This window comes from Canis aureus, chromosome 1 (assembly GCF_053574225.1).
Source record: "Canis aureus isolate CA01 chromosome 1, VMU_Caureus_v.1.0, whole genome shotgun sequence".
In the NCBI taxonomy this organism is placed as follows: Eukaryota; Metazoa; Chordata; class Mammalia; order Carnivora; family Canidae; genus Canis; species Canis aureus.
The window spans coordinates 119,766,002-119,790,797 of NC_135611.1; the positions used below are offsets into that span (position 1 = coordinate 119,766,002).

A 24,796-nucleotide genomic window follows, 5' to 3' on the forward strand; every position below is an offset into this window, starting at 1 on the left:
CCCACCCCAGCCCCTTCCACCCCTCCTAGGCTCCGCGGACACAGCGTGTGTGACACCTGCCCAGGTGCCGCGTCCTCACCTGCTTCCCCCCACCTCGGGGGCTCCTTTCTTCTCCCCAGGCTTGCCGGACGCCCAGCCGGGATGAGGCCGGGGTTGAACTGCTCATGAGCTACTTCATCCAGCTGGGATTTGTGGAGAGCCGCTTCTTCCCCCCCACCCGACAGATGGGGATCTTGTTTACCTGGTAGGTGCCCGGGCCTCTGCGGCCCTCCCCGCCCCCCGCATCCTGGAGGCCCTCCTGCAGCCGCCACCCCCTCTTGCGGGGGGTCCCATTTCCGCAGGGGAGCCTAGAGACAGGGCGATAAACGGGGCTTAATTTATGAAGGGGACCCAAGCAGACCGGGGCTGCCTGCTTCTCGGAACAAGTGAGCCGAGGAGAAGAGGCGTTTTCTCTGTGCTTGTCTTATTGTTGGGGAAACACGGAGGCTCTGAGGTGGAACTAACAGGAAGCGAGATCCTTCTTCCAGATGGGACAGGGGGTGGGGATCGGGTTTTGTCCCAGTGACAAAGGGAGCAACACAGAAATGGATCAGCTCTTAGAAACCCACGTGGAACGTTCCAGTCTCCTCCAGAGTTGGTATTTTTGAAGGCGAGTGTTGCTTAAATGCTTAAATACTTCGGAGGTGCGGCACCGCTTCCCTGAGTGTGCCCTGCACGGGGGACAGGAGGGTGACCCCCTCGGGGCACGGGGCGTATCAGAGCCACGTTGCCCATCAGAGCCACGTTGCCCCACAGCCGGTGGCTAGGGATGCCTCCTTTTGAAAGGACAAGCACCTGAGTTTTGCTGAAGATGCCTTAGCTGCTACTCAGAGCAAAGGGGTACAGGTGGTTTCTCCCATTGATGGGTTAGGAAGAAGCAGCTCCACATCCCCGTCCTGCTTGATGGGTGGACTTTAAAACAAATCCCGAGTCTTTTAGATTCAAGAAGAATGATGAGGGGCGTGTAATGCCTCTGTTTCATTTAGGAGACACACACACACACTTTTTTTTTTTTTTAAAGATTTTATTTATTCATTCATGAGAGACAGAGAGAGAGAGGCAGAGACACAGGTAGAGGGAGAAGCCTGACGCAGGACTCGATCCCAGGACCCCAGGATCACGCCCTGGGCCAAAGGCAGGCGCCAAACTGCTGAGCCACCCAGGCTGCCCTACACACACATTTTTAATATTTTTTAGAGGGAGAGTGGGGTGGGAGGGGCAGAGGGAGAGGGAAAGAGAGAATCTTAGGCAGGCTCCGTGCTTAAGGGGTTCGATCTCACAACCCTGAGATCATGACCCGAGCTGAAACCAAGAGGCAGACGCCTGACTGACTAAAGCCGCCCGGGCGCCCCGAGAGAAGACATATATTTTTAATACACCTTATGTTTTAGAACAGTTTCAGGTTCACAGCAAAGGTGAGAGATTTCCCGTATATCCCCTACCCTGCTCCCCACGTTGTCACCCAGAGTCCACAGTTTACACTGGGGTCCCCTCTAGGGGGGTAGGCGTTCCGTGGGTTTTGACACAACGTGTAAGGACACCTGTCCACGTTATAGGATCATGCAGAGTAGTTCCGCTGCCCCACGACCCTCTGCTCCAGCTCTTCATCCCTCCTCCTCTCCCGCAACCCTGGCAACTACTGACTGTTTTTTGTCTCCACTGTTTTGCCTTTTCCAGAATGTCAGATAGTTGGAACCCTACAGTAGGTAGCCTTTCTCAGATTGGCTTCTTTTCACTTAGAAACCTGCATTCCAGTTTCCTGCATGTCTTCTCGCGGCTCATTAACTCATTTTTGTAAAATTGCTAAATGACGCTCCGCTGCCTGGTTGTGCCACGGTTTATTTATCCGTTCCCCTACGGAAGGACACGTTGGTTGAGAAGCCTTATTTTTGTGTGAGATTGTGGGTACGGTTACTCGGGTGTCACCAGGCCCGTTGTCTTGCTCGGACACAAAAGCTTCATCGCATGTGCATCTGTGAATTTCATTCAAGAAATAGATTTTGCCCGGTTTCACCGCCAAGCGGTGTAGAAAGCCAAATAATCCGTATTCTCACAACCCGTTTCCTTCCTTCCTTCCTTCCTTCCTTTATTTATTTATTTATTTATTTATTTATTTATTTATTTATTTATTTATTATTATTTAACCCGTTTCTTTTAAATTAGGTATGACTCCCTCACCGGGGTCCCGGTGAGCCAGCAGAACTTGCTGCTGGAGAAGGCCAGCATTCTGTTCAACATCGGAGCCCTCTACACACAGATCGGGACCCGGTGCAATCGGCGGACCCAAGCTGGGCTGGACGGTGCGGTGGACGCCTTTCAGAGAGCCGCAGGTGGGTGTCCGGGAGGGCTGCCGGATTAGAGCCCTGGCCCCCCCGGGTGGCCCTGGGTACCGCAGTGGAAGACGGTCTGTGGACCTTCCCCAGGCCCGGGCTCGGGCTCGCAGGCCTGTAAGGGCCAGGCGGGTTTCTGGTGCTCGTGTGTCTTCCTACCGAGGAGAATTGCGTAATGGCTCAAGCCCTGACGCCTCAGTCTGGGTATGGCTCACGTACACAGGGAATCCTGTGGTTACCGATTTATCTTTTTTTTTTTTTAAAGATTTTATTTGTTTATTCACAAGAGACACAGGAGAAGCAGGCTCCATGCAGGGAGCCCGATGTGGGACTCGATCCTGGGACCCCAGGATCACGCCCTGGGCGGAAGGCAGATGCTCAACCACTGAGGCACCCAGGGGCCCCAGCACCCGTCCCGATGCCTCCGCTGTGGGGAGTCACTCCCAGCAGGGAGCTTCTGGAGTGTCTCGCTTTGCTCTGCAAGGCCATCAAGAACCGTAGCTCTGTTGTTTTGGCTGATGGGGAAGTTGCTGGTGTTAAAAAGACAGATTCCGTGTGGGAGTGGATTTTGTTCACTGCCAGTCCTTCCCGGGGCTCGTTTTCTTTCTGAGGAATCTAAAGCAGGTGTGCGAGGTGACCCATCTCTAAGACTACAGCAGTGTAGACAACGGGAAGCTTCAGGACGGGGGAGCAGACCCCAGCAGGGAGCAGACAGCCCGCAGCCACTGCCATCTGTCCGCGGGGCAGTGTCTGCTTTGCAGCAAAACCAGAGGAACCAGTCCGATGGGATTCATGTCAGAGATTTTATTTCAGCCTCCGGTGGATCGCCGGTTAGTGCTGTGACAGTTAATTTTCTAACATGTAAGAAAAGCCAGCTAAGGGCGACAGCAGGAAAATTTCCACTGGTCTTTCCTGAGGTCCTGGGAAAAGCCCCGAGTCTCATCACGACCCGGTGTTAGGTGTGAGCGCGTCCCCCGGAGGGCCCTCCTGCCCTCCTGCCCTCCTGTCTGCTTTCTGCTTTCAGCCCCGTTAGACCCCGTTAGAGGCCTGGTCGTGTACGGAATGTCTTACCGTCGTCCCAGGCGGAGCGGGAATAAACAGGGGGCAGGCTGGTTTCCTCGCTTGATACGGATGTACGTGTTTTAGAACAGAATCTGATTTGGTTTTTTTTTGTTTTTTTTTAACTAAGACATACAGACGAATGCGACCGTTTGTAACCAATTTCAAGCGTTCAGTTCACTGGCATGGAGTACGTTCATGTCGTTGTGCAACTCTCTACGGCCACAGCTTTGTCATGTGCCCCAGGCTGAAACTCTGGGGGCGCCCAGGTGGCTCCGACAGTTGGGCGTCCAGCTCTTGGGTCGGCTCAGGTCCTGATCTCAGGGTCACGGGATCAAGCCCTGTGTCGGGCTCTGTGCTCAGCGTGGAGTCTGCTTGAGGTTCTCTCACCCTCGGCTCCTCCCCTTGCCTGGGCATGTGCTCTTTATTTCTCTCTCTCTCTCTCTCTCTCTCTCTCTCAAATAAATAAGCGTAGTCTTCAACCTGAAACTCTGGGGATGCCCGGGTGGCTCAGCGGTTTGGTGCCTGCCTTCGGCCCAGGGCGTGATCCTGGGGTCCCGGGATCGAGTCCCACGTCGGGCTCCCTGCATGGAGCCTGCTGCTTTTTCTGCCTCTCTCTCTGTATCTCTCATTAATAAATAAATAAAAATTAAAAAAAAAAAAAACCAAAAAACTGAAACTCTGTACCCATTAGACACTAGTCCCTGGCAACCACCATGCTACTTTCTCTCCCTGAACTTGACTCTTCCGGATGCCCCATCTCACAGAATCCTAAGCTCTTTGCCCACGTGACTGGTTTATTTCACTCAGTGTCACGTCTGCGTCCATGTGGTACCATGGGCCACGTACCTTCCTCAAGGCTGAAAACCATTCCGTTGTATGAAGGAACACACCACATTTTGTTGAACCGTATGTCGATGGAGGTTCGGGTGGGTGTCTACCTTCCGGCTCTTGTGACTGATGCTGGTGCGAGTGTGGGTGTACAAGAGGTATCGGTTTGCCTCGGTTTCCATCTGCTTCTGATTCTTTAGGGTGCACACCTGGGAATGGAATTGCTGGATCTTATGGTAACAGAACCAGATTTTTCCCAGTGCTCCTGAACGCCGGTTCTTTATTTTTGCTTCTCCCCTTCTCTGTGCTTTGGAACGGCGTACGGTGGAATCAGTAGGATCCCCCCGGCTAACGTGCGAAAAAATTTCCCATCGTAGGGGTTTTGCATCACCTGAAAGAGACGTTCACTCACACTCCGAGTTACGACATGAGCCCTGCCATGCTCAGCGTGCTGGTCAAGATGATGCTTGCACAAGCCCAGGAGAACGTGTTTGAGAAAATCTGCCTTCCTGGGATCCGGAATGAGTTCTTCGTGCTGGTGAAGGTGGCTCAGGAGGCTGCCAAGGTAAAGCCCTCCTGGCTCCCGTGACTTTTGGGGTGGGGGGGGTGGGCGGATGGGTTGATGTGGGCCCCCTGGAAGCGGTGGGGGGGGCCTCCCACGGCAGCTTGCCCGTGACCTGGGCAGCGTGCCCGCCCTGGACAGAGCCCTGGCTTGCATTTTCTTGGCAAGTCGCGGTGTTTCAGCTACGGATCACTGGTTCCATCTGCAGCTTAGCCTCCAAAGCAGCCTAATGACAGTTTCCTCATCTCCCTGTTCACTGTGACGCTGAAAGACCTGGGAACCCTTGGAGCCGCTCCCAGACCCTGGAGCAGCTTCTGGCAGGGCCGGGCCAGAGAAGAAAGGTCTCTTTTTTCTGCAGCCTGGGTGCGTGAGCACCCCTGGGCCGGGCCCCCCCTTCCCAGCGTCCCTTCCGTTTCAGGTGGGGGAGGTGTATCGGCAGCTGCACACGGCCATGAGCCAGGCCCCGGTGAAGGAGAACATCCCCTACTCCTGGGCCAGCCTGGTCTGCGTGAAGGCCCACCACTACGCGGCCCTGGCCCACTACTTCGCAGCCACCCTTCTCATCGACCACCAGTGTAAGGCTCTGGGCTCGGGTCAGGGTTGTGCTTCCAGGACATTCTGCGCTGAGTGAGAGCTGTCTGCCTGCCCCGGAGATGCCCACAGCCTGGGGGGGGGCCAGCGTGGGATTGGGGGGGTGATACGTTCCCGCTCTGTTGTCCTCCTGGCTGGGATGGAGCAGACTGCTCCAAGGAGATGACGTCTCCCCTGGAGTTGAGACCAGGGCTGGGACCAGGGCGGGCCCCCGTGAGGCCCTCGCCTAGACACCCAGTCTCAGGGGGGCCCCCAAACTCAGTATTCAGGATAACGTTTGGAGGTGATATGTTAAATGAATCAAATCTCATGGCTCCCTCCCCCTCCGAAATCCATGGTGATCCAATTTTTTTTTTTTTTTTAAAGATTTTATTTATTTATTCATGAGAGACACAGAGAGAGGGAGAGAAGGCAGGGACACAGGCAGAGGAAGAAGCAGGCTCCATGTACCGGGAGCCCGACGTGGGATTCGATCCCAGGTCTCCAGGATCACGCCCTGGGCTGAAGGCTGGCGCTAAACCGCTGAGCCACCGAGGGATCCCCAATGATCCAGATTTTTATTTTTATTTATTTATTTTTTTTAATTTTTAATTTATTCATGATAGACATAGAGAGAGAGAGGCAGAGACACAGGCAGAGGGAGAAACAGGCTCCATGCAGGGAGCCCGACTCAGGACTCGATCCCGGGACTCCAGGATCGCGCCTTGGGCCAAAGGCGGGCGCTAAACCTCTGAGCCACCCAGGGATCCCCTGATCCAGATTTTTAAATAAAGACTACAGATCACTAACGAGGCTGTGCTGACGACGTCGGAGCCCGAGGCAAAGAGGAATTTTGATGTTTATTCATCAGGCGCTTCTTAGCGTCCATTTTTGGTACCTAGGAAATTGTATGAAACTGTCACGTATCCTGACTGCCGAGTTTTGGTGCCTTCTAAAATTTTCAGCCCGAGATCAGTGTCTTGCTCTCCTCGCCCTGGTTGTGGCTCTGATCTGACGTCGGGGTGGGGGTGGGGGGACCTCTTGTAATTAGTTCTAATCAAGGTTGCCCCAGAGCAACGAAACGGGTGAACTCTGGAGCCACGCTCCGGGTTCGTAGCACGGCTCTGCCGTTTACCAGCTGTGAGATCTGGGCCTCCGTTTTCACATCTGTAAAATGGGGGCATGAGGAAATCCTTTCTCACAGGGGCTGTTGTGAAACTTATGTGCCTGTGTGCAAAGCTAAATAAACAGCGCCTTGTAGCTAGTGGGCTCCCGGGAAGTGGTGCTGCTGCTGCTGCTGCTGCAGGGATTCCCGGAGGGTCTATGGGAGGGGGCGAGCCGTGTAGACCAACAGCAGCGCAGCACTCCGGCACTTGCGATAGCAGGACAAATGGGGCAGCAGTTGGACTCCTGGTGTAGTCACGGAAGGCTTCTCAGAGGTGGTGACATTGGGGCTGGACCTTGAAGTCCGAGGGGCACTTTTGCAGCTGAACCAGGAGGGAAGGGACGGCCAGAGCATGAACCCCCAGCCGAGCTCTGGAACGGAGGCTGGAAGTGTTGAGGTGGCTGGAGACGGGGGCGTGTGCCAGGGAGGGGGGTGCTGGGAGGGTCCGTGAGGTGGGTGAGTTTGGCTCTGAGCCCTGGAGGGCACCTGGCCCCAGATAGGCGAGGACTTGTGAGCTGGGGGGCCGGGTTTGCGTCCAGGGGCAGCAGGGAGGCCTAGGACCATCCCAAGTGCTGGACGGCATTAGAGAAGGCAGGAAGCGGGGCGCGGCTGGGAGACACCTGTGCAGGGGCGCGTGCACCAGGAGGGGCCTGCCCGTGGCTCTCGTTGCAGTGAAGCCTGGCGCAGATGAGGACCATCAGGAGAAGTGCCTGTCCCAGCTCTACGACCACATGCCAGAGGGACTGACGCCCTTGGCCACCCTCAAGAGCGGCCACCAGCGCCGACAGCTGGGTACGTGGCGGCTGTCCCGCCTCCTCCCTCGGCAGCCCCCCACCCCTACCCCAGTTTGATGCCCAGTGGGTTCTGCTCACCAACCGCCCCAGACAGGTCCCCAGGGCAGGGCTCAGAGAGCAGGGTGTCCTGGGTCATCAGGGCCACTCCGGTGCGGTCTGCAGCCTCAGCGGCTCCTGGGGCTGCAAGGGCCCGGTCCTCCCCAGGTGCAGCCAGAGCTCTGACCAGCCTGCCACGCCCTCGCCGCCTGGGGTGCGGGCAGGTGCGGGGAGGGGGGGGGGGATGGCCCCTGGTCACCCGCGTGTAGGACGGCACATTTGTTAATTTTTTGCTCTCCCACCTAAGAACTGGTAAGGAGAGGTCATGGGATGGTCTCTGCGGGGTGTCAGGGAGGATGCCTCTTGCCATGTGTGAGCCTGAGTTCCTCTGCTCCCCAACTCCCCCCCCCCCACAGACGCACTTCCCCGCTCCCTGCCAGCAGCTCCGGCCTTCCAGATGCACAGGCCAGGAAGCCGGGGCTCCCCTTCTGCCTTCTTTCTCACCCCACATGTGGTCAGCAAACCCCCCTGAGGCTGCCTAGACAGCGCGACCCTTACCTACACCCCGGTCCAAGCCACGTGCACGGGGGGCTCGTTAACATGCACCGACTCCCCCGAGTCTCCCGCAGCCCTGTCGGGCACGTGTAGCATGATCCCCGTTTTGCAGTTAATGAACCAGGGGCCCAAAGAGGTCACGTGGCCCATAACTGGTCCCCGTGCTTTTTCCTCCTCACTCCTTCAGACCCCGTTCATGTGGGTCACGTCACATGAGCTCTCTGCTCACACCCTAACGGGCTCCCATCTCACCCAGAGTACGGACGGGAGCCCTCACCCTGCACTTGTAAGGCTGGACACGTCTGACCCCTCTCCTCGGCCTCATCCCCTTCCTTTCGCCCTGGCCTCTGCCTCCAGCCACAGCCCCAAGCTCACCCTTGAATACACAGTCACCCTCCTGCCCCAGGGCCTTTGCACTTGCTTTTCCTTCTTCCAGAAGTGCCCTTCTGTCAGATAATCCTCAAGGCTGCTTCCCTGGCCTCCTTCAGGGCTCTGCTCAGAAGTCACCTTCCCAAAGGCCTTCCCGGGTCACCCATCACAGAAGAGCGACTTTCTGTTCCCACTCCTGTTGTGCTAGATTGGCTCCCTGCCCTGCTTTTTTTTTTCCATCATCTTAACACTGCATGATCCATTCCCTGTTTCTTATTCTTTTTTTTTTTTTTTTTTTAATATTTTGTCTATTTATTCACGAGAGACAGAGAGGCAGGCTCCGTGCAGGGAGCCCGATGCGGGACTCAATCCCGGGACCCCAGGGTCATGGGGTCTGTAACTATTTGCCGAATGAACGTGTTCTAGACCTGAGGGAGCGTGTCTGGCACGTGGATTTAAGAGGGCCTTAGGCTGTCCAGGCCGATCCTTCAGAAAAGAGCAGGCCACCGTCCTGGGCTGGTGCTTGGGCACTTTGGCTCCCCCGGAGGGCCTGACGCGGCCCCTGGGGCCCAGCCTCACGTGGGGTTGGCTTCCACCCGCAGGCAAGTCCCACCTGCGCAGAGCCGTGGCCCACCACGAGGAGTCGGTGAGGGAGGCCAGCCTGTGCAAGAAGCTCCGCAACATCGAGGTGCTCCAGGACGTGCTGTCCGTGGCGCACGAGCGGTCCCGCCTCAAGTACGCGCAGCACCAGGACGACGACGATCTGCTTAACTTGATCGATGCTCCCGACATTATCTGTGAGTGACGTGGGGGCCCGTGCGGGGTGCAGGGGGCGCCCCGTGACCTGCTTGTCCCGGGGGCCCTGGGCAGACCTCCTCCTGCCCTGTTTGCTCGCGATGCAGGGGCTGCCTTACTCGGTGACCTTGGGGTAGCCTGGGGCGTGCAGGGTGTCGGGGTGCCCGGCCACCTTCTTTCTGTTCCCTCCTCCCTCACCCCCGCTTTGCCACCTCGTCGTGCCCTTTCCGGGGGTCTGCTCACTGCCTTGTCCCCTCTGGGTGCCTTGCCTGAGAGCCTCGTAACATCCCGGGGTTCCAGCTGTCACCTCTCCCCGGGAGACCTCAGCAGCCCTTGATGCCTGCGCTGCGCCCCGGAGTCCGTCTGCCTTCTGGGCACGCTCGTTTCCCCCCAGCTCCATGGTTTTACATACATGTGCTTGGGTGTCGGTCAAGCATTTCTAAGCATTCCACGACTGATTACCATCCCGGGATCAAGAAGGTGGCTGTGAACTGGGCAGTTGTTGGTGCCCTTGGGGACGAGGCTGTCCCTTCTGCCCCAGGAGGCAGGAGTTGGGGCGCCTCTCCGACAGGTGGCTTTAGGGGTAAGGAGTGACTAGGATCTTTCAAGGAGGTGGGGGAGGGGGACGGAGAGGGGCCCAGTTAAGGGAAGCCCTTTTGTCCCTATAGCCCTTCGACCCCAGTTCCTACACTTCTGTCTCCAGTCTCTGAAGTTGTAGCTCAATTTCCAGGAGCCCTGGGCTTGTCTGTGCTAACGCCGGCTGCTGTCGCCTGGGCGGTGGAAGTCTGTGGGGCACAACTCTCCTTCCCCTCTCCCTCCAACTCCATATGGAGGCGCTGGTATTGCCTCCATCTTACAGATAAAGGCTTAGGGCAGTCAGACTCTTTGCCCCAGGTGACCAAGCTGGTAGGTGGAGGCAGGAATGGCACTCCATGATTCTCCTTATGGACACTGGCCCCCTCCCCTCCTTGGCCCCTTTGTCCATACGGTGTGCTCTGTGGCCACGAGGTAGAGACATGACCTCTGAGGAGGGAGGAGGGGACAGGGCTGCTGGCGAGGCTGTCCGGGGATGCTGGTGCCACACTGGTAGTGGATGAGCACCGTGCTTGAGCCCAACACTGTCCCATCCTGTGAGTAGACGGGTGTGTTCTTCCTTGACAGGGCCAGGCTCCTTCTTATACTGATCTTCATGTATACTTAGCCTGCTCTGGGATCCTTTTTGGGCACTGACTAGTCTCGTGGTAAGAGTTGGCTTGAGCCTCCCATCAGTAGGATGGTAAAGATTTAAGCCGTCAGTGGACACAACGTGACAAACTGACATCCCACTAAAATCCTCACATCGCGTGTTAATGATGAAGAGGGAGGTCATCTCACCCAGGACTACGTGCCGAGAGACGCTGCATCCCTCTGTAGTAGCCACAGTTGAAACGTGTTACTTCTCAGGTTTCGTGAAGGCTAAAGGCAGTCCCCGAGATTATAATACATATGTTCCGTGCAGGCAGGGGGTGTGTCTGATTGTCACCACTCTGTCCCAGCCCCAGAGCAAGGTGTGGCTCCTAGTAGGTGCTCAGATGGAAGGTACAGGGGCCACGGGGCCGGGGGCTGGCCAGCGGCCCATCTTCTCTACTACTTGTCTAGACCAAGAGGAAGGCCAAGTGACTAGGAGAAAGGCCTCTGCTGCTCTTCCCTTCAGAAAGACTTAGACCTGACTTTTCCAGGAGAATTTTGAATTGCCGAAGCACTTACGCTTTCTCTTTTAATATGCTTTTCCAGCTAAAACTGAGCAAGAGGTTGAAATTATATTGCCACAGTTCTCCAAGGTGACAGCAACGGACTTCTTCCAGAAGCTGGTATGTTGAATGCTTATTTCATAATGACCCAAGGGGACAGCTCATATAAGTTGCAAGCATGCAAAAGACTATTTTTAGTGTTTTTTTTTTGTTTTTTTTTTGTTTTTTTGTTTTTAAGTAGGCTCCATGCCCAATGTGGAGCCCAACACAGGGCTTAAACTCATGATTCTGAGATCAAGACCTGAGCCGAGGTCAAGAGTCGGATACTTAACTAACTGAGCCACCCAAGAGCCCCAGTAATGTTAGATTTTTTTTTTTAATTAGAAACTTTATACAGTTTTCATTAAGGTGGTTTTTAGAGATTTTGATTTATTTGAGATTTGAGAGCATGCATGGACGGGAGCAGGGGGGCGAGGAGCAGAGGGAGAGGGACAAGCAGACTCGCGCTGGGTGTGGAGCCCGACGTGGGGCTCGGTGTCACCACCCTGAGATCATGACCTGAGCTGAAATCAAGAGTTGGATGCTCAACCAACTGAGCCACCCAGGTGCCCCTGAGATGATTTTTTTTTAAAGAACATATTCTCTAAAACATGGATGTTTTAGAGAAAAGGACAGTTAATGTCCTGCATGAGTGTCGTAGCACGTGTTCTCTCTGGTGGTGTCACTGGTCTCTGAGCAAGGCCAAGGGACATCTGCAAGGACAACAAGGTGACATTTCCCTGTAGCTTTCAAGTGCCTGATGCAGCCTTCAGATCCTACGCCTAACGATGCTCTGTTCCAAAGGGCCCCCTGTCAGTGTTTTCGGCTAACAAGAGATGGACACCTCCTCGAAGCATTCACTTCACTGCAGAAGAAGGGGATCTGGGGTTCACCTTGAGAGGAAACTCCCCAGTGCAAGTCCATTTCCTGGATCCTCACTGCTCTGCTGCGGTAAGTGTGTGCCTCTAGACCGGGAGCAGCGCTCACTGGTGTCTTTGCAAGCAGTCAGACCGGTCAAATACAAAGAAAGCTGCCCCAACCAATACATCTGGGTGTAAGAATGAGCTTAGGGTTCCCTTTGTAAGAGGTCTGACGACGTGAAAGGCTCCTCACGGGTGCTACTGCCCGAGGAGCCAAGGCTGCATGTGTGCGGTCTCTTCTGTGGATGTACTTGGGAGCTGATGCGGGGATTGGAGTGGCCGGAGCGCTTACCTTTCTGTATATCCTACCTTCGTAGCTGGCGGGAGCCAAGGAAGGGGATTATATTGTTTCCATTCAAGACGTGGATTGCAAGTGGCTGACGGTGAGCGAGGTCATGAAGCTGCTGAAGGCCTGTGGCAGGGACGGCGTGGAGATGAAGGTCGTGAGCCTCCTGGACTTCACCTCGTCCATGGTGAGTGCTGACAGCCTGCCAGTAAGCCGTAGGGTGGAGTGAGGCTGGCGCACCTCCAGCCCCAGGGCTGTTCTGGGCCCTGCGCCTCCTGCCTGTTTCGGTGACATGCCACAGACGACTGGCCTCGGAGCTTGTCCTCGTGGGGATGTGCTCAACTTGGGCCAAATAGATCCTTGGAAAACTTGGTAAAACAAAACAAAACAAAACAAAACACGATGTAGATGAAAGAGCCAATTGATTTATTTTTTCTGATTAGTTTTTTTTAAGATTTATATATTTATTTGAGGGAGACAGAGAGTGCGTGCGAGCAGCAGAGGGAGAGGGAGAGAATCTCCAGCCTACTCCCCACCCAGCGTGGAGCCCCACAGTGGGGCTTGATCTCATGACCCTGAGATCATGACCTGAGCCAAAACTGGGAGTCAGATGCTTATCCGACTGAGCTATCCAGGCGCTGCCTGATTAAGTCCTTTTTTTTTTTTTTTTTAAGATTTTATTTATTCATGAGAAGCCCAGAGAGGCAGAGACAGAGACAGAGTCAGAGGGAGAAACAGGTTCCCCGTGGGGAGTCCGATGCGGGAGTTGATCCCAGGACCCCAGGACCATGACCATGACCTGAGCTGAAGGCAGATGCTCAACCACTGAGCCACCCAGGAGCCCCTCAGAAGGGGAATGATTATTTCAGGACATCTTGTTTCCTAGAGGCTGGCCAGGTGGTGGCAGCGTGACCTGCCTATAGCAGGCGTCCGGGCTGGCGACATTAGCAGCTTACATTAGGGTGGGTGCCGGCGGAGGTGGAGAGAGGTGCATGTACCCGAGACGTATTTTTGGAGGTGGAGCTGACAGGGGCCTGTAGACAGTCTGCGTAAAACACATCGTGGAGAGAAAAATGACTCCTCAGGTTTGAGCTTGAACAAAAGCACCATTTTTTTTTTTAATTGGTGTTCAATTTGCCAACATACAGTATAACACCCAGTGCTCATCCCGTCAAGTGCCCCCCTCAGTGCCTGTCACCCAGTCACCCCCACCCCCGCCCACCTCCCCTTCCACTACCCCTTGTTCGTTTCCCAGAGCTAGGAGTCTCTCATGTTTTGTCACCCTCACTGATATTTTCACTCATTTTCTCTCCTTTCCTCTCTATTCCCTTTCACTAATTTTTGTATTCCCCAAATGAATGAGACCATATAATGTTTGTCCTTCTCCGACTGACTTACTTCACTCAGCATAATACCCTCCAGGTCCATCCACGTTGAAGCAAATGGTGGGTATTTGTCGTTTCTAATGGCTGAGGAATATTCCATTGTATACATAGACCACAGCTTCTTTATCCACTCATCTTTCGATGGACACCGAGGCTCCTTCCACAGTTTGGCTATTGTGGCCATTGCTGCTAGAAACATCGGGGTGCAGGTGTCCCGGTGTTTCACTGCATCTGTATCTTTGGGGTAAATCCCCAGCAGTGCAATTGCTGGGTCGTAGGGCAGGTCTATTTTTAACTCTTTGAGGAACCTCCACACAGTTTTCCAGGGTGGCTGCACCAGGTCACATTCCCACCAACAGTGCAAGAGGGTTCCCTTTTCTCCACATCCTCTCCAACATTTGGGGTTTCCTGCCTTGTTAATTTTCCCCATTCTCACTGGGGTGAGGTGGTATCTCATTGTGGTTTTGATTTGTATTTCCCTGATGGCAAGTGATGCGGAGCATTTTCTCCTGTGCGTGTTGGCCACGTCTATGTCTTCCTCCATGAGATTTCTGTTCATGTCTTTTGCCCATTTCATGATTGGATTGTTTGTTTCTTTGCTCTTGAGTTTAATAAGTTCTTTATAGATCTTGGACACTAGCCCTTTATCTGATAACGTCATTTGCAAATATCTTCTCCCATTCTGTAGGTTGTCTTTTAGTTTTGTTAACTGTTTCTTTTGCTGTGCAGAAGCTTTTTATCTTGATGAAGTCCCAATAATTCATTTTTGCTTTTGTTTCCCTTGCCTTCGTGGATGTATCTTGCAAGAAGTTGTTGTGGCCAAGTTCAAAAGGGTGTTGCCTGTGTTCTCCTCTAGGATCTTGATGGAATCTTGTCTCACATTTAGATCTTTCATCCATTTTGAGTTTATTTTTGTGTCTGGTGTGTATGGCCCAGTTTCATTCTTCTGCATGTGGCTGTCCAATGTTCCCAGCACCATTTATTGAAGAGACTGTCCTTTTTCCAGCGGATGGTCTTTCCGCTTTGTTGAATATTAGTTGACCATTGAGTTGAGGGTCCGCTTCTGGATTGTCTATTCTGTTCCATTGATCTATGTGTCTGTTTTTGCAAAGGCACCATTTTTCATAACGATGGGGAAGGGGGGGCCAAGGGTGAGGCGGGGAGAGGAGAGAGGATGCGGAGCTGTACCATGAATGTTTCGTGTGATGTTAGACGCCCGAATGTAATGTGAAGTGGGCATTGGATGTCCACATCCTCAGTTCAAGGGGAGAAGTCAGAGCTAGAATTAAACAGCTGAGAATCACCAACATAGCGATGATATTTAAAGGTGTGAAGAGAGTATCTGGAATTACCCCCGAGGGGCTGAGAGTCGAGGACTCGACCTTGAGACAGCACAAGCATCTGGAAGGTCAGATGTAGGCACCAAGGAAGTTGGAAGGGGGAAGAGACGTGGGACAAAAAGAAGCTTCTGGAATCGAGAGAGGAAAATCCTGCCAAGAGAAAGTACTTGGTTGTGTAGAGTACAGTTACGAGGTGGAGCTTTGTTTATTATATTTGGCAGCAGGACAAGAGGACACTTTTCATGGAGAGATGGAAACAGAACTTTGATTAGAGAGGGCTGGAGGGTGAATGGGTCCTGTGATTCCTTGGTCAGAAATGTCCAGAACAGGCTAATCTGTAGAAACACCATGTAGGGCAATGGTTGCCAGGGGCTGAGGTGTCAGGCAACGGGGAGAAACATTCTGAAGTTAGGTGGTGGTAGTTGCACAACCCCGAATATACCCAAAACCATGGGGTGGTGCTGAAGTGGTGAATTTTAAGGCACGTGCATTATATCTCTGTTTGGAAATTAAAGAAGATGAAGTCGGGCTCACAGAGCATCTTGGGAGAAGGGATCATGAGAAACAGAATTTTTAGGGGGAGAATCCATAGAAGCACAGGGCAAAGGGATCAGGGTCTCAACCAGAAACAAAAGGTCGTCCAAAAGGAGGATAAATAAAAGAGCTGGGCTCCAGGGGCTCCTGGGTGGCTCAGTAGGTTAAGCGTCTGCCTTCGGCTCAGGTCATGATCTTGGGGTCCTGGGGTTGAGCCCTGCGTCAGGTTCCCTGCTCAGCAGGCAGCCTGCTTCGCCCTCACCCTCCGTCTCTCCTCCATGCTCATGCTCTCCCTGTCTCTTTCTCTCAAATAAATAACTAAAACCTTAAAATTTTTTTTTAATTAAAAAAAAAAAAGGGTTAGAGCTGGGAGGGGGCCATAGGGAGAAGGGAAGCTTTTCTTTTTCTTTTTTTTTTTTAAAGATCTTATTTATTCATGAGAGAGGCCAAGACACAGCTCCATGCAGGGAGCTGGACATGGGACTCGATCTCGGGACTCCAGGATCGCGCCCTGGGCCAAAGGCGGCGCTAAACCGCTGAGCCACCTGGGCTGCCCCCAAATCATCCTTGTTTTCGAGAACCTAGTTCTATGGGGGCACCTGGGTGGTGGCTCAGCAGTTGAGCATCTGCCTTGGGCTTAGGGCATGATCCCGGGATCGAGTCCCACATCGAGCTCCCCGCAGGGAGCCTGCTTCTCCCTCTGCCTGTGTCTCCGCCTCTCTGTCTCTCGTGAATAAATAAAATCTTTAAGAAATAAGAACTTGATTCTACGTACGCATTAACGTGAGCCTCCAGCTTTGCAGTCATCTGTCAGCTGTCCAGAGGACGTCTAACACCGCCTTTCTTCTTTCCCACATGCAGCATAATAAGTGCGCGACCTACTCTGTGGGAATGCAGAAAACCTACTCCATGATCTGCTTAGCCATCGATGATGATGACAAAACTGACAAAACCAAGAAAATCTCGAAGAAGCTTTCTTTTTTGAGCTGGGGCACCGACAAGAACAGAGTGAAGTCGGCCAGCACCTTGTGCCTCCCGTCGGTTGGGGTGGCGAGGCCTCAGGTCAAGAAGAAGCTCCCTTCCCCTTTCAGCCTTCTCAACTCCGACAGTTCTTTGTACTGACGCGAGGAAACAGAAAACCTTCAGGCCCCAAACGTCTCCGGTGCTGACCAGGCCTTCGCATCTGTGCCACAGTGGAAAGATTCCCAAACATTCGCAAATCCCATCTTCTCACTGGGTTAAACTCACAACTGGTAGGGCTTCACGAAGGAAAGTAACGAGAAGCCTCGAGAAACTTGGGGAGTGTCACCATAGTGCTGCCAAGTTATTTATTATATAAAGTATTGTAAATAGAACGGTAAATAGTCCTAGAAAATAGGGCTGTTGTTAATGGCTAGTCACGATTTGTGGTTCCTATCAGAATTACGTGGGGCTGCCTCTGTTGGGCCTTCCTGTAATCGTTTCCAGCCTTGGGTAGTAATAGATCATTCCTTGACTCAGAATCCAGACGACCCCAAATCGAGGCAGGTCAAGGGACCGGATTTAGTTAGATTACTAAGTTAGTGTTACCTAGAAGTGCTCCGAAGAACTGCTTCCTAAGGGGAATTCATGTACCTAAAATGCTAAGATTTTGCGAGTATTTCTGCATAATTATGAATGCTATTTCCAGATAAAGTCTAGTGCCAAGTCTGTCGTAACTTATCAGATCGAAACAGAAACAAAACATAGCCAAAAAAAAAACCCCCCCACACACAATTTAGGAGCAGTGTTGCTTCCAGTCTGATGTCATTTACAAGTTGCTAACACAGTGGCCGTGTTAGACGGGGATGCTATCTACAAGGTAGACGATATGCTGTTTGATACTCAAAACATTTTTCTTTTTGTTTAAAGTAGAAAATGCGTAATTGTATATTTTAAGAGTCTTTGAGATGGGTTAGAAACATTTTATAAGGTAAAGATGTAAATGATTCTAGTTTAAAGCTCTATTTGACTTTTTAAAACGACGTTCTTACGCGTGTATTTCTCTTGCCATTAAGTTGGATGATGCCGTGATTTTCGTAAGATTCATGGTTGACACAAGTTATATAGCTTAAAAAAAAAAAGCATTGAAATCTATTTTTGAGAATTAACAAGAACTTAAATATTTTCTAGTGTGCAATATGAAAAGGGAAGCAACCATATTTGGGAAAGTGTATCCACTGCTTTTAGAGACATTTTTATATAAATATTTAAATAAACATATTCGTTTGCCTGAATTAGTGGTTTTTTTTTTTTTTTTCTTTTTCCCCCCACTTATTTCAGTCTTTTCAAATTGGCTCTACCCTAAAGCACAAAATGTCCTTATGGTTTGGTTGTTTATAATGACTAACATTTCATAAGACAGGACTTCCAGAGCTCACCATAGTGTCTTTGAAAACGTAAGGCATCTTTAAGAGCATTTATTTTTTGTCGCCGATTGTACCTTTTGGTCCGCACCCCGGGCTCTCCTCTCTGGATGCCTCTGCCCTGACATTTTCCTATACAGCTTCCCCCTGTGGGGCTATAAGTTTGCAAACACATTCTTTTCCTCCTTCGTGCACAGTGGCTTTTTATCTTTAAAACGGAACTCCAAACTCCAGGCTGTGTTCTGAAGACATGTTCAGTGACTGTGAACAAACTGTGCAGCTACCAGGAAGGGAGGGAGGGAGGAAGGAAGGAAGAAAAAAAGGCAGTACAACTGTTTATTTACCCTGGCAGCGCCCTTAAAACACAGTGATATTAAGGCCACACTGGAAGAACACCAGCTCTGCCACCAGGAACAAGGGGTTTATGGTACGGAGCACAGCGCCTCACTCTTGGTTTCCTTTAGACGGTCATGTCTACCTCCTAAAATGTGATTAGACCGTTCCATGATAGACACAGGTTAGTCTGCCCTGGCTGGCTTTTTGCAGGATTTGAGAGTCTCTTACTAAACTCTCTTAGGAAGATCCCCATGCCCACCCCGACTTTTAAGGATTTTAGATTTATTTATTTTGTGAGAGACAGAGAGGGAGGATCCCAAGCACACTCTGCTGAACATGGAGCCCAGCACGGGGCTTGATCTCATGACCTGGAGATCAGGATCTGAGCCAAAACCCAGAATTGGACGCTCAACCGACAGCACCACCCAGGTGCCTGTTTTTGTTTTTAAAAAGATTTTGTTATTAGGTAATGGCTACACCCAATGTGGGGCTTACTCAACCCCGAGATCAAGAGTCATGGGCTCTACCGACCGAGCTGGCCAGGTGTCCCCTCCACGCCCCTTCTTCCACTAGCAGAGTGAGGGCTGTGCTACCTGGAGCCCACTAACTTAGACGCCTGAACCCAGAGAGCAAGGCAGGGGAACTGCCGGCTTCCATGCAGGCCTCCCCTCATTCATTAGATGCTGTGAAAGGACAGTCTTTGTTCTCAATTTTTAAATATGAAAACAAAACACGATCCTGTAGCTTGTGGTCCAAGCAGAGAGGATGCTGCGAGAAGAGCCGTCACCTGGGCTGTGTGAAGAACGCTTGAATGTGCTGTGCCACTGCTGGTCCCACGACTGGCTCCAGCTCTCGTAGGGAAGCATTACTTAGTTGCTGGATACTTGGGAACTTCTGAAGCAGAAGGAGAGCTTTAACTTTTCCAACTCCTGGGATCTGCTGCACAGTTCGAAGGAGGGATAGCTCAGGGATCGGAGCCCGTTTCTTACTGAGGAAAGGGTTCTTACTGGGCTCTTTGGTTTGTTCTTGAACCTAAACCAATGGTAAAAGAAAAAAGCGTGTGAGCGCCCTCTAGAGGGACTGGCAGTTCTCTTAAAAATTGATGGAAATTTAGTTTTTACTTTTTCATTTGGTTCAGCTTGATTTGCCACTACAAATGTTTTCCAATACCATGAATATAATTTCTCCGATATCAGCAAAGTTACCGAGAGATGAACCACAGGAGTACACAAAAGACTAAGAAAAATTGATTAAAACTTGAAATTTCAGAATGCTTCGGGTAAAGCAATGAAAGCAAACGCTGAGGAGTTAAGCATGTTCCTGTGGTCTACGAACAAACGACTCAGTTGTATGGGATTAAATTAAAGCTAAACTTGGACTTGCTTGGTGCAGGACCCGGGGAGAGCTTGCCTATCCAAGGAGAAACTCAAATTTTCAGTTAGCGGTGGGCATGGGACGGCAGACAGTAGCTTTACATCAAGGGAGGTTAGGAACAGCGAAGCAAGGAATGTGGCAGAGAAGGAAGTGATCTACCAACAACACGGCGCTGCCTGCATTTTTCTTTTTCTTTCTTTTTTTAAAGATTTTATTTAAGATTAATTTATTAAGATAAATAGTAAGATTTTATTTAAGATTTATTGAGACAGAATTAGTGAGAAACAGAGATAGCGGAGCAGAGGGTGAGGGAGAGGGAGAAGCAGACTCCTTGCTGAGCAGGATCCTGATGCGGGACTTGATCCCAAGACCCCAGGATCATGACCTGAGCCAAAGGCAGACACTTAACCGACTGAGCCACCCAGGTCCCCCGCTGCTTGCATTTTTCAGTTTGGTTCTCAATCCTTGCTACACCGAAAGGGAAATTTAAAACCAACACAACAAAAATTGATGCTTTAGGCCCTGACATTCTGATTTTTACTTGGTCTGAGGTAAGGCTCATGAATCACTGTTCTTAAAAGTTCCTCAAGAAATTCTAAAGCACGGACAAGATGAATAATCGGTAAAGACAATGCAGAACCAGGACTTTTTTTTTTTTTTTTTAAGATTTTATGTATTTATTCATGAGAGACCCAGAGAAAAGCAGAGACACAGACAGAGGGAGAAGCAGGCTCCATGCAGGGAGGCCAATGTGGGACTCGATCCTGGGATCCCCGTGTCACGCCCTGGGCTGAAGGCAGATGGTGAACCGCTGAGCCACCTAGGCACCCCTCCCTGTTTTTGTTTTTTTTAAAGGATCATCTGCTTTGGGCTGCAGTTGACCGCAGATGGGTGAGCGCTACTGTAGATGGGGCTGAGGGGTTGCAACCGTAGCAAGGGCAGCAGCTGGAGTAAAAGATCCAGAAAGGTCAGGTGAAAGTCTGTAGGGCAGGGCTCCCACAGAGGAGCAGGAATCCGTACTTACCAACTGGATAATAAGGCAGGACGCTTCCATCTGGCTGGCCACTGGAAGCAACACCATCCCAAGGTCCAGCACGGTGAACTTCTGTATGGCCGAGAAGTACTGTTCACTCATCTGCGTCTTCTCAACAATTACAATCCCTTGGAGATTACTGGACTTCAAAGGAAGAGATGAAAAACCAAAGCAGTAAGCCATTTTTTTAAAAGATATTCTTTTTTAATGATTTTATTTATTTATTCATGAGAGACACACAGAGAGAGAGAGAGAGAAGGAGAGAGGCAGAGACACAGGCAGAGGGAGAAGCAGGCTCCATGCAGGGAGCCCGATGCAGAACTTGATCTGGGGACCCTGGGGTCACTCCTTGAACCAAAGGCAGGTGCTCAACCGCTGAGCCATGCAGGTGCCCCCATAAGCCATTTTGTAACACAACCACCTTGCAGGTAGTTTAAGAAACCTGCGCAAAAAAAAAAAAGAAATAAAGAAAGCTGGGCAGCCCCGGTGGCTCAGCGGTTTAGCGCCTGCCTTCAGCCCAGGGCCTGATCCTGGAGACCCGGGATCGAGTCCCACGTTGGGCTCCCTGCATGGGGCCTGCTTCTCCCTCTGCCTGTGTCTCATTAAAAAAAAAAAATAATAATAATTTAAAGCATTAAAAAAAAAGAAAGCTGTCAGTCCAGCAGTGCTGCCAATCGTTTGTATATAAATCATCCCCAAGGATGGGGGCGGGGGCAGCTGGGGAGTCGATTCTCAGTTTCAGTACTTACATTCCTTTTTTTTTTTTTTTTTTTTTTTTGGTACTTACATTCCTAACCCGAACAAGTTTCTTCCTGTAGCCATTTCCTGCCACCAGATCGGCTTCGGTGACATAGAGAATGCAAGATCTGCTGGACAAATAAAAATCCACCGGTGTCAGGCCATCCTCAAAAACGATTTTAACTTTCCCTTAGGACACAAGAGAAGGAGGAGTTTCGTGAGCTCTCGGGGGGGGGGGGGGGGGGGCGGGGATGGGGGAGGCGACAGTAGGCAGGACGTCTCGGGGGAGGGCAGCCCACCGACCTTGCATCCCCTGCACCAGCTGCGACCCGCGCCACCTGTCGTTGGCCACCACATGCCCAATAGGCACGTGCACGGGGCCCGTGCTCCCCGCGGGGTTCCTGGCCATCGGCAGCCTGACCTAAGAGGTGAGGCGGAGGGCGGCATCAGAGCGGGTCCCCGTCGCTCCGCCCCGCGCCCCCGAGGCCGGGCGCCCCTGCACGGGGAGTCCGTTTGCAGCATCTTTAAAAGACCGAATCATCCGCCAAAGCCTTAGACCCGGGAGATTCCCCTCACTTCCGTCACCTGCCGCTCGGTCTGCACCACGGTCCCTCCGCGCGCTCCGCGGCCGGCGCCCAGCGGGTCCGCACCCCACCTGCGCCCCGGGGCCCGAGGATGCCGCGCTCTTACCTGCCGCCCGCCAGCCACTTCCGGTCCCCCTCGGGCGCGCTCGCCGAGGTTTCATCCTGCCCGCCCTCCGCCTCCCGCGGAGGCGCCGGATAGGCTAGAGCGTCGGAGATCGACACTTGAGCTGACCAATAGGAGAACGGACTACTCGCTGTTTCCGCCCCCCGCAGGGATTTGAATGGAGGGCCGCTGGTTGCCAAGAGCGACGGGCGCGGAGTAACCTTGGCTCTGATTGGTCGATAGGAAAGCGGAGCCAATGGCGGGCGGGGTTACTACGAAGTGCATTGCGTAGGAGAAGCGTCCGGCCCGTGGGCGGGGCTCGGGCTCCAGGGAGCGGTCCCCACCTGCGAGCGTGGCTGCACGTCGGTCCAGCGCTGCTCCGACCGCATCCTGCAGCCACGATGCCCCTGGGGTTTCCCAGGGGCCGCAAGAGCCAGTTTGTAAGTAGATCGCGGGGCCCGGGAGTTAAAGGGGAAGGGGTGGGGTTTGGCCTGAGGTCGAGGCCAGGGAGCACCACGAAGGGCAGTGGTCTTCCATCCGAGAAGCCCCGGCCGGGGTGTTCTAAAGCATCCTGTATCCCAGGGCCGGCCTGGCTCTCGGACAGGAGTCGCCTTGTCCCCCCCGCAACGTTTGCTGCGGGGTCGGGGAGCGCCCCCCGCGAACGCCCCGGCCACCTGCCCCCCGGGTTCCCGCCCGCGCCCTGCACCGCCTGCCTCAGCAGCAGCCCCTCGCCCCTGCGTCGGGTTTCTGCGCTCCTTACCACCCGGAGCCTCCAAGACACACACACGCACGCTCCAGCCATTTCTCCTTATTTATTTATTTATTTATTTATTTATTTATTTATTTATTTATTTACTTACTTACTTATTTATTTATTTTTTGTAAAAAAATGTTTTATGCGTTCAGGAGAGACATAGAAACGCAGAGAGAGCCCGATGCGGGCCTCGACCCCGGGACCCCAGGATCACCATCTGAGCCGGAGGCAGACGCTCAACCGCTGAGCCACCCAGGCGTCCCTTCCAGCCATTTCTTCCATCCCTCCAGGCCTTTGCTATTGCTTCTGCCTGGAACGCTTCCCTCCAGTGCCTGCCATGGCCACCGTCACTGTAGGCGCCTTCTCCCACCTTCCCGCTTACCACTTGCCCGATTTGCCTCCCCCCGGGCCCAGTTTCAGTGGGTGTTCTCACTAGGCCACAGGTTCTCCTTAGTTTTAAGGTATGAAAACTCTTAAATGGGAGCGGTTCCCACTCTTACCCCAGCCCGTTCTTCCAGCCTGTCCTCAGAGGCTTCTGTATTCCAGCAAATTGGAATATTCGTTGTTTCTAGAACACTGCGGCCAACGCTGCCTTCTTCCCATTGTTCATGCTGTTCCCTCTTCCTAGAATGCTTTTCCATCCCTTTTCCCACACGTGAGGGCAGTGGCTATCTTTGATGACCCCGTCTACATGCCTCTGTGGTTTCCTCCCAATGGGACACGAGAGGCCCCCTTGCTGGCTCCAGACCCCTCCCCGGCCATCCCAGCACCAGATTGTCTTTACCTTGCCCTTGGCGCTCTCCGTAATTCTGTGCTGCACGGTCGGTACTTGGGTGTTTTCCCTCCGTACTCTTACTATCTTGAGGATGAAGACAGGGTTTCTTCCTTGCAGTCCTGGTGTTTGGCCTGTAGGAGGTGTGAGTAATGACTCCTGCCTAGAAAGTGAACATTGGGCTATACTCGGAAACTTCTGAATGACTGCCAGTCGCCCAAAGCCAGATTCTCTGATTTCCATTGCATGTAGGAGCTGGTTTTCATTATTCTGTGTCTTTGAGATAACTACCTAAAGCCTTTTTTTTTTTTTTAAATACTTTTGTTCTTCATACTACAGTGAATAAGTTAATGTACCACTACGTAATAGTATTAGAACATTCTGAATATGGCTAAATACCTAGCTTTACCAGGAGGTTTTATATACTCCTATGTCTTCCTATTACTTTTAAAAGGTATTTTATTTATTTTTCAATTTTAATTTTGTTTTTTTTGAAGATTTTATTTATTCATGAGAGACACACAGAGAGAGGCGGAGACACAGGCAGAGGGAGAAGCAGGCTCCCCCGAGGAGCCTGATGGGGGATTCAATCCCAGGATTCCGGGATCGTGACCTGAGCCAAAGGCAGATGCCCCACCACAGAGCCACCCAGGCGCCCCTAAAATATTTTATTTAAATTCAGTTTACCACCATATAGGATAACACCCAGTGCTCATCCTGTCAAGTGCCCTCTTTAGTGCCCATCATCTGGTTTACTTAAAGTCTTTATTTAGTGTCCTGCGTGATGTGGAGTAATGGGGACAGTGCTTGAGTTCCAGGGTTGATAAAGACAAGAAGGTTGCCTGCTCTCAGGAAGCTTTCATTCTGCAGGGGGGCAGCAAGCGAAGGAGTAGGGTCATTGGAGGTCGTGCTGTGAAACAAATGGAGGTCCTAGATAGTGATTCTGGGGCATGGTCAGGGGGAGGTGAGAGGGCCCCCACAATGGGCAGCTGCAATGGTGTTCCCTGGGTGGGCATACTTGCCTGGCCATATGGGAATTGTGGATGGCATGGGGAGGACTGCGTTCTTAATGGGGTTAGATCCTTGGGTGGCCAGTGCAGGTGTTCCCTTTCAGGGTCAAGGAAGGGTGGTGACAGGACCTCGGTGATCCCATACACCAGTGACGCTGCTGTGTTTCATTTGTGCAGAAACACATCATCCATGGCCTTCTACCTGCAGCCAGCATCGCACCAAAGCCAGCTGTGCCCCGCACACCTCCTCCCCGCAGCCCGAACCCTTCTCCAGAGAGACCAAGGTGAGTCTCAGGTGAATAGGCCTTGAGGTCAGCCTTGTAGTGCCAAGTGGTGGGTGCTGGAACTGTTCAAACTGGTAAGAAAAAT

General features: G+C 52.3%; 3 protein-coding genes across 26 annotated transcripts in view; 2 read left to right on the forward strand and 1 right to left on the reverse strand.

The window, feature by feature from the left end:
• Window positions 1-17,594, forward strand: part of RHPN2 (rhophilin Rho GTPase binding protein 2) — a 56,612-nt gene extending 39,018 nt beyond the window's left edge. Inside the window, exons 6-15 of the mRNA XM_077856017.1 lie at window positions 120-244; window positions 2,203-2,369; window positions 4,637-4,824; window positions 5,240-5,396; window positions 7,229-7,348; window positions 8,913-9,107; window positions 10,879-10,955; window positions 11,679-11,825; window positions 12,112-12,267; window positions 16,201-17,594. Coding sequence (XP_077712143.1) covers window positions 120-244; window positions 2,203-2,369; window positions 4,637-4,824; window positions 5,240-5,396; window positions 7,229-7,348; window positions 8,913-9,107; window positions 10,879-10,955; window positions 11,679-11,825; window positions 12,112-12,267; window positions 16,201-16,461 — 1,593 coding nt within the window. The 3' untranslated portion in view covers window positions 16,462-17,594. The remainder of the gene's footprint in view (window positions 1-119; window positions 245-2,202; window positions 2,370-4,636; window positions 4,825-5,239; window positions 5,397-7,228; window positions 7,349-8,912; window positions 9,108-10,878; window positions 10,956-11,678; window positions 11,826-12,111; window positions 12,268-16,200) is intronic.
• A 451-nt stretch (window positions 17,595-18,045) lies between these two features.
• On the reverse strand, window positions 18,046-23,174 carry FAAP24 (FA core complex associated protein 24). Of its 18 annotated transcripts, none has more exons than XM_077856029.1 (5): window positions 23,146-23,167; window positions 21,508-21,625; window positions 21,254-21,393; window positions 20,458-20,610; window positions 18,046-19,091 (listed from the first exon to the last, which is right to left on the reverse strand). In XM_077856029.1, the coding sequence occupies exons 2-5, from the start codon at window positions 21,611-21,613 to the stop codon at window positions 18,843-18,845; spliced, it is 648 nt and encodes a 215-aa protein (XP_077712155.1). In that variant the 5' UTR covers window positions 21,614-21,625; window positions 23,146-23,167; the 3' UTR covers window positions 18,046-18,842. The 18 variants fall into 18 exon arrangements, with proteins under 18 accessions (XP_077712155.1, XP_077712191.1, XP_077712187.1 ...); XM_077856065.1 differs by having other exon boundaries at window positions 20,458-20,605; window positions 21,254-21,332; window positions 23,146-23,166; XM_077856061.1 differs by having other exon boundaries at window positions 20,458-20,605; window positions 21,254-21,335; window positions 23,146-23,165.
• The window catches only part of CEP89 (centrosomal protein 89), a 74,683-nt gene continuing 72,060 nt past the window's right edge, over window positions 22,174-24,796 (forward strand). For 2 of the 7 annotated variants that reach the window (XM_077855978.1, XM_077855988.1), the window contains exons 1-2: window positions 23,313-23,562; window positions 24,605-24,711. In XM_077855978.1, coding sequence (XP_077712104.1) covers window positions 23,323-23,562; window positions 24,605-24,711 — 347 coding nt within the window. In that variant the 5' untranslated portion in view covers window positions 23,313-23,322. Of the gene's footprint in view, window positions 22,332-23,312; window positions 23,563-24,604; window positions 24,712-24,796 lie in introns of those variants that run through there. The other 5 variants (XM_077855993.1, XM_077856005.1, XM_077855987.1 and 2 more) reach the window with 4 other exon arrangements.

What these genes read in the sequence shown, in the direction of transcription:
- FAAP24 (XM_077856087.1), bottom strand. Translation starts at nt 21,949, where the DNA reads ATGAAACCTCGGCGAGCGCGCCCGAGGGGGACCGGAAGTGGCTGGCGG. An exon ending in AACTTGTTCGGGTTAGGAAT is followed by an intron (nt 20,611 to 21,253) that starts GTAAGTACCAAA and finishes CTTCCTTTGAAG; the next exon opens with TCCAGTAATCTCCAAGGGAT. An exon ending in CCTGCCTTATTATCCAGTTG is followed by an intron (nt 19,092 to 20,457) that starts GTAAGTACGGAT and finishes CCATTGGTTTAG; the next exon opens with GTTCAAGAACAAACCAAAGA.